The 12,564-nt window shown below is 44.6% G+C and overlaps 1 protein-coding gene across 4 annotated transcripts in view; it reads right to left on the bottom strand.

Moving 5' to 3' along the window:
* Positions 1-5,537: 5,537 nt before the first annotated feature.
* Positions 5,538-12,564, bottom strand: part of MLANA (melan-A) — a 66,775-nt gene continuing 59,748 nt past the window's right edge. For all 4 annotated transcript variants that reach the window (XM_073635175.1, XM_073635159.1, XM_073635167.1 and 1 more), the window contains 3 exons: positions 7,037-7,133; positions 6,856-6,957; positions 5,538-5,692 (listed from right to left, as the gene is read on the bottom strand). In XM_073635175.1, the coding sequence (XP_073491276.1) occupies positions 5,624-5,692; positions 6,856-6,957; positions 7,037-7,133 (268 nt within the window). In that variant the 3' untranslated portion in view covers positions 5,538-5,623. The remainder of the gene's footprint in view (positions 5,693-6,855; positions 6,958-7,036; positions 7,134-12,564) is intronic.

Below are 12,564 nucleotides of genomic sequence, written 5' to 3'. Positions count from 1 at the left end.
CCAACTGTAGTGAATGTGTAAATAACCTGGGCATTAGGTTCTAACTAATAGCCTTTGCTCTCTGCTGCTCCCTTATCCACCTGCCTGTCTATCTTCAACTGCGTTCGCCTCATAGTGAATGGTGGGTAAACAAACATTGCTCTATAGCAGGTGCGGCTTTTTTAAAAAAAGCAACCAGCTTATTCTGCCTACATACTCTATAGCAGGGGTCTCCAAACTGTAGCCAACAAGCCCAATGTGGCCCTTTGCTTACCCTCATCTGGCCCTTGGGGCTCTATTCCTCTCACTGACCCCAAAGATGTAGAAAAAAATTTAGTTTGAAAGACAGTAAACTGTCCCTTTGCTTCAAAAGTTTGCTGACAGCTGCTCTGTAGTGAAAGGTGGCTGAATACTGCTTCATAGCAAGAGCTACTAAAACTGCTGCAACTAGCCTATTGTGCCTTCGGCTTGCCTATATAATGGACTTAGTAACAATGTGCATGGCATTTTACAGAGCATTCCTTTAAGAACATTCTTATATGCTGTATTAATGTCCATCAATAGCTGGCTGTAAAAGATTAACAGCACTAATATTCACTCCGCAGGTAGGGAGTCTAAACTTGTCAGGCCTCAAAAAATCTGCTCTTAGGAATAATGCACACTGCAGAAAAAAATTTAAAAAACCCACCACACCAGACATTTGAGCTTTTATTTCAGCTTGAACTTGGTCTCTTTTGCACATTTTTTTTTTGAGCATAAGCTTCAAACCCTCCTCAGCCCCTCTGTGTGTTTGAGCTTCACACGCTTGCGTGTTTTTTGGGCACTTAGGTGTCTTTTGTGCTAAAAAGCTCCTCTCAAAAAAAACATGTTTGGTGGGGTTTTTCTCCCTGTAAAATCCTGAAGAAGCCATAGTGTGCATGGACACATTGGCTAACATGGAAAGGAGTTCCATGGGTATGTGTATACACTGTGGTAAAATATGTAACAATAAATAATAATAAAGTGCAAAAGATCACAGACTAGTGTACAATACGTGCAGCCCTGCATGGACAGTGCAAGCAAACTAATGTGCAAAACTCAGCAATAAATAGAACTTCCTGTGCAAAAGTGCACGATAGCATAAAAAGTGCAATGCGGTGTGTGGCATACACACTCCAATCACAACGTAATCAGATTGTGCCAAAATAGGAGTCTGTTAAATAAATCTGAAAAATCCAGGGTGTGCACAAGTGCAATAGTGTGCAAAAAAAAAAAAAAAAAAAATTAAAAAAGATCAAAAGTCTAGTGAAAATATTTCTTTTGAGTGAATAAACATTCCAATGTGCAAATAGCGAAGTGAGGTGCTTGAGGAAAGAAAGCGTGTCTCCTCTTCGTGCACGAATCACACAAAAGTAAGCAATGGCCCCTTACCTCGCGGTAATGGGGTAACCGCAAAAGAGTAAATGCCGGTAGAAGGTGCCTCTCCTTAGGATCCCTGGACCAGAGTGGGTACTTTCTCTGTCTTGGTCCCTCAATACATGTGGAAGGGGTAATGCAAAAACAAAAAGGGGTACCGGATAGTGTAGTATTTCAAACAGAAGTGAATTTTATTAAAACGATTAAGGATGTACTCACATAATGCAGCAAAACACAAAATATCTCCTACGAGCGGCGAGCTTGTTAGCCTCAGTCAGTGTAGAGTGCCTATCCCGTCCCTACGCGTAACATCAATCACGTGACTTCATCAGGGGATCTCTCGGCCCAAAACAAGATGACACTCGTTAGTCTGATTAAGGAGGGACACCTTGTTCCCCCTTGCTTGTTTAAATAAGAAACTGCTACCACACTATCAGGCTCCTACTTACCAGACCGGCGAGTCCAATCGGGCAGAGGGTAGGCTCCCTTACGCGTCCGACTGACGGCCCCTGGTAGAGTAAACAGAAGGCACGAAAGTACGGAGTGGTATGAGAGCCTGTATTCACTGTCCAGATACTGCAGGGTTAACAGATGGGAAGGCTGAAGCTGGCTGGAGTTCAGGCACAAGACTGAGCAGGTTTGTTTGGAAAGCAGGCTGGGTAGACAACAGACAGGCAGCTTGGATCCAAGGGAGCAGGCAGACGGATGGTCAGGAGACAGGCCGGGTTCGGTAACAGGCAAACGGCAAAGGTACAGTGGAGCAGGCAAGCGGATGGTCAAACAAGCAAAAGTCAGGTACAGGCAGAGTTCAGAGAGAGATCGGGGGACAAAGCCGGGTCAGTAGGTAATCAGGAACAGACAAGGTACAAGGTCAGGCACAAGAACGACTAGCTGTTGATTAGGCAGCACTGGTCACAGGGGCACGCCGGCTTAAATGCAGCTTTTGGCGCCAAACGACGTGCATGCGTGCGCCCCGGCACACACAGGCACGCGCACCCGCCAACGCCCGCGCGCGCGCCCCCGCACACCGGCGTGCACAGCAGGACGACCCTGGACACACACACCAGCACCGCGAGGGACACGCACGGCGGGGCCCACAGGAACGCGCGCACCGACGCGCCCTGCCGCACACCACCGCGAGCGCCCTGCCTGCCGAGGTACGCCCTCTGACACACACTGTCCGAGAGGACCTGTACGTAGTGACCTTTCAGCTCTCTGGCAAATGTCTTTAGCACTTCCCAGATCACCTGTAACTCCCTCCAGTTGGCTGATCTTTGGGACTGTATTTTCTCCCAGCGCCCTTGGGCTATTTTTACCAGGAAACCCAGACCTGACATAGCTGAGCGGAGGGAAATTGCCAGATTGTTTTGAAAAAAGGTTGCAGTCGCCTTCACCTTTTCCTCTGCGAGATAGATCTTTTGCGTCACTGAGTTCACAAAGATCCCTAGGTACTGTAAGACCTGTGTCGGGATTAAGTTAGCCTTTTCTTCGTTCATCAACCACCCTAGTTTTTTTTAATAAAGGAAATGGCCGCCCACAGATCTCCTTGTAATTGGAGCATGGAGGGGGCAAAGAATAAAAGGTTGTCCAAATATGGTATGACCGAGATCCCCTTCAATCTCAGGGGGAGCCAGTGCTTCCGCCAGTATTTTCGTAAAAATCCTGGGGGATGAGGACAGGCCGAATGGTAGGGTCCTGAATTAAAAATGTCAGACCTGCCTTCCCTACTGGATTGCCACCCTCAAAAATTTGAGAGTCCTCCTGGATGGGCACGTGTAGATAGGCGTCCCTCAGATCAAGTGAGGCCATGAAACAATCTGGGGGAAGAATTGAGTTTACCAAAAAGATTGTTTCCATCCGGAATTTTTTGTATGTCACCCAGTTGTTTAGTAACTGCAAATTTAATATGACTGAATTTGCCCGATGGTTTCTTTACTACAAAAACGAGAGAGTAGAAACCGTGGTTTACTTCTTGCCGTGGCACTGGAACAAGAACCCGCTGATCTACCAAGTCACCAATTTGTGACAAGGCCGTCGCCTTCTGAGGATCCCTGGGAGGTCTGTCCGTGTGACAACCCAAGTCTTTGGAGGTTGAAAAATAACACGTTTCCCCTGGGGCTCTTACTCTTGGTAGGGAATGCCTTTTTCCTGTCTGCAGTACAGTCTAGGATTTTTTTCTAGATCCTGCTCAAACAAGAGGTCTCCTTCAAATGGGATGCCACACAGCCTAACTTTTGAGGCCGGGTCCCCGACCAGGATTTTAACCATAACACCCTATGAGAGGAGTTTATAAGGGCAGCGGTCTTCGCTGATAGCTTGACCGACTCAGCAGATGCATCTGCCATATAGCCTGCTGCCTTATGCAGCATGGAAAGGGAATCCAAAATTTCCTTCCTGGAGGTCCCACTTTCCAAATGACCTTGTAATTGGTCCAGCCAGACTTCCAAATTACGAGCCACTATTGTTGTAGCTATTGCGGGTTTTAAGTTGGTCATGGCTACTTCCCATGACCTTTTCAACAGTACCTCCATTCCTCTTGTCCATGGGTTCCCTAAGGACACCCATGTTCTCAAAAGGTGAGGTCTGTTGATTTGGCGCACTGGGACAAGGCTGCGTCTACTTTGGGCACCTTGTTCCAGACACAGGTGGAATCCTCACTGAAAGGGGATCTCCTCTTCAAACTTTTGGGAAAACGTTTTTCTCTGATTCTACCCACTTTTTTTTTTTAAGTGAGTCCGCCAGTGCACTGTGTACTGGAAAAACCCTGGTTTGGTCATCTTTCAGGGTCTGATACATCGGGTCATGTAAGGACAGGGAGACCTGCTCTTCTTTAATCTGAAGAGTCTCGTAGATCACCCCCAATAAGGCATCAACCTCCTCGAGTGAGAGCCTGTATCTGGGTGAACTTGTCCCTTGGCTCAGAATATCTTTGGATGATGCTTCCTCACTTGGTTCATCCAAAGAATCTGATTCCTCTCCCCGATTCATCACCCACTTCTGGGGCTGAAGGCTGGTTGTTTTGGGGTTTCAAGGTTTGCCAGCATTGACTTAATGGCCTTCATTTCTTTCTGAACACCATAAATTAATTCCTTGCAGGCCCCGTGGCCTCCTTGTAAACCAATTTGTCAATACAGGGTTTACAGAGGGGCTTGTTCCACCCCCCCTTAAATTTGTTCGTACATGGACACCTTCTTCCCCCCTTGACCTCTCCGGCTCTTTGAGCAGAGCCTAAGACGAGAGAAGGAGGAAAGAAGGAAGGGAAACAAAAGACAAGCTAACAACAAAATCTTAGCAATCTATGGGTGTCCTTCACCAACACCCATGTGCACCCCCACCAGCCGCTGACAGGATTCAGAAGACTTTAATAGACTGGATCCGGACTAAAAAGGAAAACCACCCTGGCTCCATCGTCCACGCTCACCACGTGACCCGGAACCTGAAGTGGTGCGCCGGAAGTCCCCATCCTCCTCCTGCGTTCCATAGACCAGAACTCAAGGCCTACGCTCGCCCCCCGCCTGACCCACGCCACACACACACAATCACATCTAACGCCATCTCTCCCTGGGCTATCAGGGAGGACGCTGGCACCAGCTACGTTTAGCCTGGCCGGGGGGACCCAGATGCCTGCCACCTTAGGTCACCAGGTACGCAGACCTTCTTCCCCTTCTCCCATGGGCAGCTCCCAGGCTCAGGGGGAAGGAGAGCTCCTATCCAGCCTCCTCCGGTGGAGGAAACAAATACTGAGGAAGAGGGACAGAAGCCACCTTTAAAAGATCTGGTTACGTGTTTCCTGCCTCCGGAGGTGGAGCCCATCTCTCTAGTGCTGTCCTGGACAGAGGACTAGATAAACATAGGATACACTAGGGTTGCTACTCCTGAAGCACTACCAGCAAGTCATAGATACAGAACATATAGCCAACGAAGTCACTCTTAACCCATGTACTTTTTCAATGTAGCAACTAACCAGGCACCGAGTTAAGGGTGAGGTAAAAATGGAGTTTGTAAGTTCAGAATTTGTTAGCAATTATGAGAATTCCACATTTCTAGTCTTGCCATTCCTACATTTTAGAGTTTAAAAATGTACTAAAGCAGTTTTTATAATTCATAAATATTTATAGCTTTAATGGCTCTAAGTAAACACACCAACCCTTACAACAAGTCACCACTTTTCAGAAACAATTTTGTCCAACTTTATTTGGCAGTGATCCATTAACACAGAATGATCACAGGCACATGGCTGACATTTGGTTCAGGGAGTATATGGTGGAGGCTGAGCTTCTGCAGAGATCTTCTCATATGCTGGCGGAGCTCCTGGAGCCTGCAAATTCAAAACATAATGTAGGTTAGTAAACAAAGGCTAATTCTTGAGTCACTTTTGTACACATCAAGGTTGAACATGAGAAAATGTTAATCAAGATTTAGTTTTACAGGAGCCCACACAGCCAAGATCAGAGACCATAGAGTACCAGACTGGGAGGCAAGTGTCAGGGGGACTACAACACAGGTCCATCTCGATGTGCTTTCATCAAAATGCCCAGTAAAGGTTAAAAGCGCTTTATAGACTTATGCTCTAAATATTGGGGACCTCAAGATTCTAAACTAGTCATGTCATGAAACGTCCTGTGTTTTTACTGCAGTCTGCACCAAAGCATTTACCAGCAACAGAACATTGAAGCAGTTTCATTTTTGTTTTGTTTGTTTTTGGGGGGGGGGGGGGGGGGGAGACCAGAACGACCACCACATGAATTGGTATAGATATCAGTCAGCATCACTAGCAGAGAAGTTTTTAAACACCTTTGTTTGCATCCCATCACTAACAGATTAGGAACCACTCTCACGTCTGATTGATCTTTCATGAAGAGCTTCAGTACCTTATCACTTTCTAATGCAATTTTGTAATAGAACAGAAGAGAATCTACTCACAAAATTAAATAATTTTATGCTTCTAACAATTGTGTCACTACATGTTTCTCCCCCCCCCCCCCCCCCCCCCAAAAAAAAAAAAAAAATATTAACCCACTGAGAACTTTATGTATTAAGTGCATTCAGCAAAAAAAAAAATCCTATTTGCACACATGATTTGTACAGTCAATGGCTGCTACAATGCTGTGGACCTTAGCTTTACCAGATGGGGGTTGGGAGTATTTGTTTAGGCACAAGGTATTCTGTTCCAACAGTTTTGCTTACATTTTTGGATAATCCCTAAAGAGATAGTAGCGAAAAATCTTATTTATGTAGTTGCAACCAGTTGTTGGCTAGGACTACCATCTTTGAAGTCTGATCTGCAACAGCTAACTGGAGAACAATTGAATATCAGTCAGCAGATCTAATATTTCAGGAAACCTCCCTGGATTGTATGTGCCTTACAGTGCATATGCTACATGGATAAGGAAGGGTGGAATCTACCAGAATGAAGGCCTCAATATTTTATTTATGTTTTACACATTTGGTTTAGATAGAGAAGCAAATTATAAAACTTACAACATTCAGTGTGTTGTAATCCTGTAATGGCACTTTACACTCTGCAGGCTCTCTTGTTCCACCAATCATAGCACGGATCGCAGAAGGACGGAACTGCTGAGTCTTGTTAAAAAATAAAATAGTTAGACTTGTGTAGTACAAAAAAAAGTTTCTGTACATGCATATGTAAAAAGTTTCTTACCCCAAGTATTTTATAGCCACTCCTCCTCTTAAAGTACCAACATCCAATAATTAGAACAAGGGCAACTATGATGGCAAGAATAGCAATTCCAGCAGTCCTGAGGGGAAAAAAAAAAAAAATAAAAAATAAATGTAAAAGTTCATTCACTTACAGAGCGCCACACACACACACACACACACACACACACCATAGATTTAATGGTCCTGTCCAGCTTCCCCCTGCAATTCCCTTTAGCTTAAAAGAGTTGTAGAGGCTCAAGTTTTTTTACCTCCATGCATGAAGGTAAAAGATCTGTGTGCAGCAGCCCCACCTTATAACTTACCCGAGCCCCATCTTGATCCAGTGATGTGCACAAGAGCAGCAGCTTTCCCAGGTCTCTTCCTCATTGGCTGAGACAGCCATTGGCTCCCACTACTGTGAATCACAACAAGTGAGCCAATGAGAGCAGGGCCAGGGCCAAGCGCAATGTGTGACTGGACAGATTAGTGGCTTGGGAGTGAGCCTGCAAGTTTAGAGGTAGAAGGTGGAAAATAGCCCACTTTTGAAAGTACTGTGAGGATATTACCAATTAATGGGTGGGTCCCACTAAGGTGGGGGTGAAGAGTGTGGCCATGGTAAGGTTTGTAACGGAGTGTAACCATATTCTGCTGCAAACTTACCCATATTTTGAAGGCTGCATGTTTAATCCAAAATCAAGAAGTCTCACCATATGGACTGCCTGATTGCATTTAAAGAGGGCATTAGCACTATCAAAAGTAATAAGGTCACTGGCAATATCAGTGGCAGTTAGTTCCCACAAAGTGTCAGATTGTATGTTGACTTATAGCGGTATGGCGTGCAAACACACACTTTCCTTTTGATTTAATTGGTTAGTGAATATAAATCTGCTAGTCCATCTAATACTCCCTTCCCCCAAGACTAACAATGCTGCTGTCTAAAAGGTGCCCCTGTGCCCATTCATCCAGAGTGGGGTCTATATAATGCAAGAGGTGTTACTAGCCAGATCGCCAGGTGAAAACAGTGAAGAAAGTCTAAAAAAGAAATGCAGCCACCAAATCTAAGGATTTGTAAGCTGCAATATGACATTTTTGGGTTTAATATTGCTTTAAACTCCAAGATATTATAAATGGTTGTCAATTTCTATCATGGGAAGCACTAGGCCAGAGAAACCCGAGACTAGTAGTTGGTACTAGTCTTATCACTGTAGGATTCAGAGTGCTTCCATGAGTGGTCCTGGAATAGGATCAAGAAACATGATTGAAGCAAACAAAATAGCATATATGTATAATGTAAAAGACTAGGAATGAGCAGTCTGTAAAAGAGGAGATCCAAGTCTTCCAAGCTGCAGCTTAAAGCAGAGCTCCAATCAACAGGGGAAGCTCTGCTTGTTAGCACCCTCCCAGGTACCCACTCCAACTTCCTGGTAAGATCGCTGCCATATCCAGCCTCTCCTTACCCCCACTGCCTTTCTGAGACCAGTGTGTCTGCTGGGATCCTCCTCTGCAACCACTGCACAGGTCCAGCACCACTATGTCTTGTGACAGCTGCCGCTAGGCCCGCCCCACCTTTGCTGAATGGGACTGCACATCATTCACCTAGGTGAATTCTGGAAACAGGGGTGAAGGCCCAGCATTTGATGGGAAAAAAAAAAAAAAAAAACCCCAGATAGCGACGCAGCAAGATGGAGAGGTGGAAAGTGCTGAGGGGAGGGTGAAAGTCCGCTTAACCTTTTCTGGCTTTACACCTATGAGTTGCACATGACCACCATGCTTGGTGTAGTGGTACCCCTGTAGGAGCCACTGAATAGATAAGTGGAATCTTTTTTCCCAGTAACTGCCCCAACAACCAGGCACACCATTCTGATCACACTTTTGGACTCATTAACCAGTCTAGGGGTCAGGGGCATGCTTAAATGAAACTTAAACTGCGATAGCTAGTGGAGATTTGTAGGATACGCCAGTAACCTTTAGTAGCCATTTCAGGAAACCAACCTTTTCCTTTAGAAGACTGAGCCAAGTCCTTTCACAAGTAAGTTAGTTTTGTAGTCGCAACCGGAGAGGATTAATCTCCCTCCTGAAAAATCCAAGCAACAGTCCTTTCACCAAGAATTAAATAGACTGAGCTTCAGGACAAAAAAAAAAAAAAAAAAAAAACCCCACACACCAACTCTAGCATAAGAGGGATGGCAGCAGCGCACCTCCACCGGGTTTTGCAATTCCTCTACTGGTCCTACAAGGTGTGTGTGTGTCCTTCCCTGAAATAAACAAGTATAGCACCATCAAAGCTAACCGTCACTGTTCACTGTAAGGATAAAGTCACTTTAAATATCTTTTTTGCAGTTAAAAACATGCATTTTTTTTTTTTTTTTAAATTGAGAGCCTAGAAAGCATTGCACCCACAATCAGCGGATGTGGGGCTCTTGCACGCTCTGTAAGCAGTTTGGCCGTATACCATGTATATGCCAAGCAGTTACACACTAGCAGGAAGCATCAAAGAACTACCAGAACGCTCAACAGCGCTCTGGTAGTTAATTGAGAACAACAAGCTGACAGCTGCAATTCAATTCACAGAACCCCCACCGCCTGTGACATCGGGGAGCCAGGGCCCGTGGATTTGTAACATGTTACACCCATATTCAGGGTGTATCATGTTACAAAAGGTGAACTTATCCTTTAACCATGTCACAGTAAGCAGTGAAGCTGATCCTTTACCAAGCACTTATGTGAAACCAGCCATTGGGAAGTGTCAGCTGTAGAAAATGCTCACAGAAAAACTTTAATGTCCATGTCATCAGTAGAATGTGCAACATGGGTCTGAAATAGATTACCAAACTCATCAATTCACACACTGAGGTTCATGGGGCTATACATTTAATGAAATACTACACAGTAAAGTATGGCACCTAAATATGGTCAAAGTGGTTGTAAAAGTCAGACATGAAATCTGAGCAAAGCATATCCCCCTCTATAGTGTGTACTTGTCCCAATCAAGAGCACCAAGTGTCATTTCATTCTGCCGCTTTGTTCCTCTGCAAATCAGCATGAATCACTTTTGACAAGTTTTCCTGACACCGAGAAAAGGCGACAGGGGAGGGATCACCAGCTGATTGACAGCCTGAGCTCTGTGAGGAGGGACAGGAGGGTTTTAAATTCAGCACTTTGGATAGATGTAGAGTGAGGGTTGCAGGTAAACAGGTACAACTTTTGTAAGGATTTGTTTAATCTCTATTACCTGAGGCCAGTCACTTCACTACATATAGGTGTAAGGATTTACAACCACTTTAAGCATGTCAAAGATGTTTTTGTATCATAATCCAGCCTTCCTGCATCAGTCTGAATACAGACAGCTTTTTTTTTTTTGGCTAGATTTAGAAAAAAAAAAAAATAATTCTCCATCCATGGTCCCAGGGGCCATTTAAAAAAATTATTTTAAAATGTTCATATAACAGCTGTGCAATTTTTGAGCTATAAATCTTTAATATACAGTATAATTACACTAAAATTTCAGTACCACTGCAATAAAATTACATTGGCTTGCAGAACCAGAGAGAAGCACAAGCCAAGATATGCCTTATACTTTAAAAGCTGTAATTAGTGTGCTAGAATCAAGCTGATCCAAACAAAATGTATGCAGTGCCTCAGTGGAGATGGAGAAATTCCCTTTTCTAGTATGCTGACTAGCACATTGGGACAAAAGCATTTTCTTTTATTTAGTACTTCAAGTACTGGCTAGGATAGAGAGACAGTATGAATCCAGTTTCTATATTGAAATAGCAGTATATTTGTAGCATTTTTAAACCACCACTGTGATGCTTAAAAAGGCCAAGTTCACCTTTCAGAAAAAAAAAAAAAAAAAAAAAAAAAAAAAAAAAAAAAGGAGCCTGCATTGCTTTTCACCTAGGATCACTGGATTGTGGGTGCAACGTCTGGCTCCTGCAGACATGTCCATCCCAGCATGGGCTTCTAGTTTGAGAGCGGGGGGGGGGGGGGGGGGACACTACTACCTGGAAAGTATATAACTAGCGTAGTGCAACAATATACTGTGATTACTGATCACCCAATCACAGGGCACAATGCATTTAGAAGGAAGGAGTTGAGCCAGTGATGTCATGCCACTGCCATTTCCATGTATAGTGATGAGCAGGCTGATGCCAGTTTTTACAAAGTGCACCAATACTACATTCTTGAGAGTATTTGAATACATTTTATAAATGGAGAGCACTAGGTCTGTCCCAGGGGCTGATCGGGAGGGCAGCAACGGGGAAATTGCCCCCTCCAAGAATGCGTGTGACAGTGTGGGCAGCTCTGCAGGTGACAGTGCGGGCGGCTCGGTTGGTGAGCGGACGGGCGAGAGGGGGGGGGGTTAGCTGGGCCGCTCTGTGTGTGAGCGGGCTGCTGGCCAATCAGGGAGCCTGCGCCCACCCTGCATCCCTGCAGTTCCTCCCTCACTTCGAAGGCAGCAGAGAGATTACATCATCTCTCTGCTGCCTGCCAGGTAATCTGCTGCCTGACTCTGGGACATAGCAAGAGACCACCTTAGCAGGAAAGTGACACGGCAGGTGACAATCCGCAACATGTGGCAAGTGACGTGACATTCTGCATTTGGTGGCAAGTGACAATCCGAAACGTGTAGCAGGTGACGTGGCAAGTGACAATCTGCATTTGGTGGCAGGCGACTTGGAAAGTGACACACTCAGGGCTTCCACTGATTCTGCATTTTGGTAAGTTGAACCATTTCATTTTATAGTACAATGTAAGAAATAATACATCCTGACACCATAATAACCATGGTGCCATGATGATTGAAGCGCCAACACCAGCCGTTTCCCCGATAAAAAAAAAAAAAAAAAAAAAAAAGAAAGAAGTATTTTCTGGCAGTGCCCCCCCCCGAGACTAGACTCTGGATCCGCCCCTGGTCTGTCCTTCTGTTCCATATGAGCTATACATTTCATGATACATGAGCACATTTGGAATCAGAAGGTACAGTTACCCTGAATCTGAGGACTACGGAGGGTTTGCTTTATGAGTTGTGCCACCCAGATGATTCAGGTTTACCTCTTGGGAGGTGCACAAGTCAATTTAGGAAGAAACTACGATAGCTGACCAATAATACCACTGGGGTGTATTTGACTTTTATATTTTGTATGTCATTTTGCAAGGATGGATTGATTTTTTTTTATAGATATATTGGTTTGAGTTTAATTTACACGTGAAATTATAGTATATTGTTGTACTACACCAAATGATAAAATTTACATCTAGAGTGGTGTTGTGAAATCACTGTATAATGTTTAGCTAGCAACTGTGCTATAAAATAGACTCACATCTTTTAGATATTTGGTTGTGCTGATTGTGACTGGATAATTATTTTTCTACCTGGGAAGGCATGCCTAGGCAGCCCAGGACTATATCGTTAGAAAAGAACTGTGTGCACTTTGGAGTGTATTGTTGTAGCGTGACAAGTAAAGTTGCCGAAAGTTCAAAAGCCTGGTCTGCAGTTACTCAGAGGGGTGCATGAATGTACATGGA

The sequence above is a fragment of the Aquarana catesbeiana genome, linkage group LG01, assembly GCF_042186555.1.
Source record: "Aquarana catesbeiana isolate 2022-GZ linkage group LG01, ASM4218655v1, whole genome shotgun sequence".
Taxonomy (NCBI): Eukaryota; Metazoa; Chordata; class Amphibia; order Anura; family Ranidae; genus Aquarana; species Aquarana catesbeiana.
The sequence above is the reverse complement of the archived record's forward strand: the minus strand, read 5'-3'. Positions and strand labels throughout refer to the sequence as shown.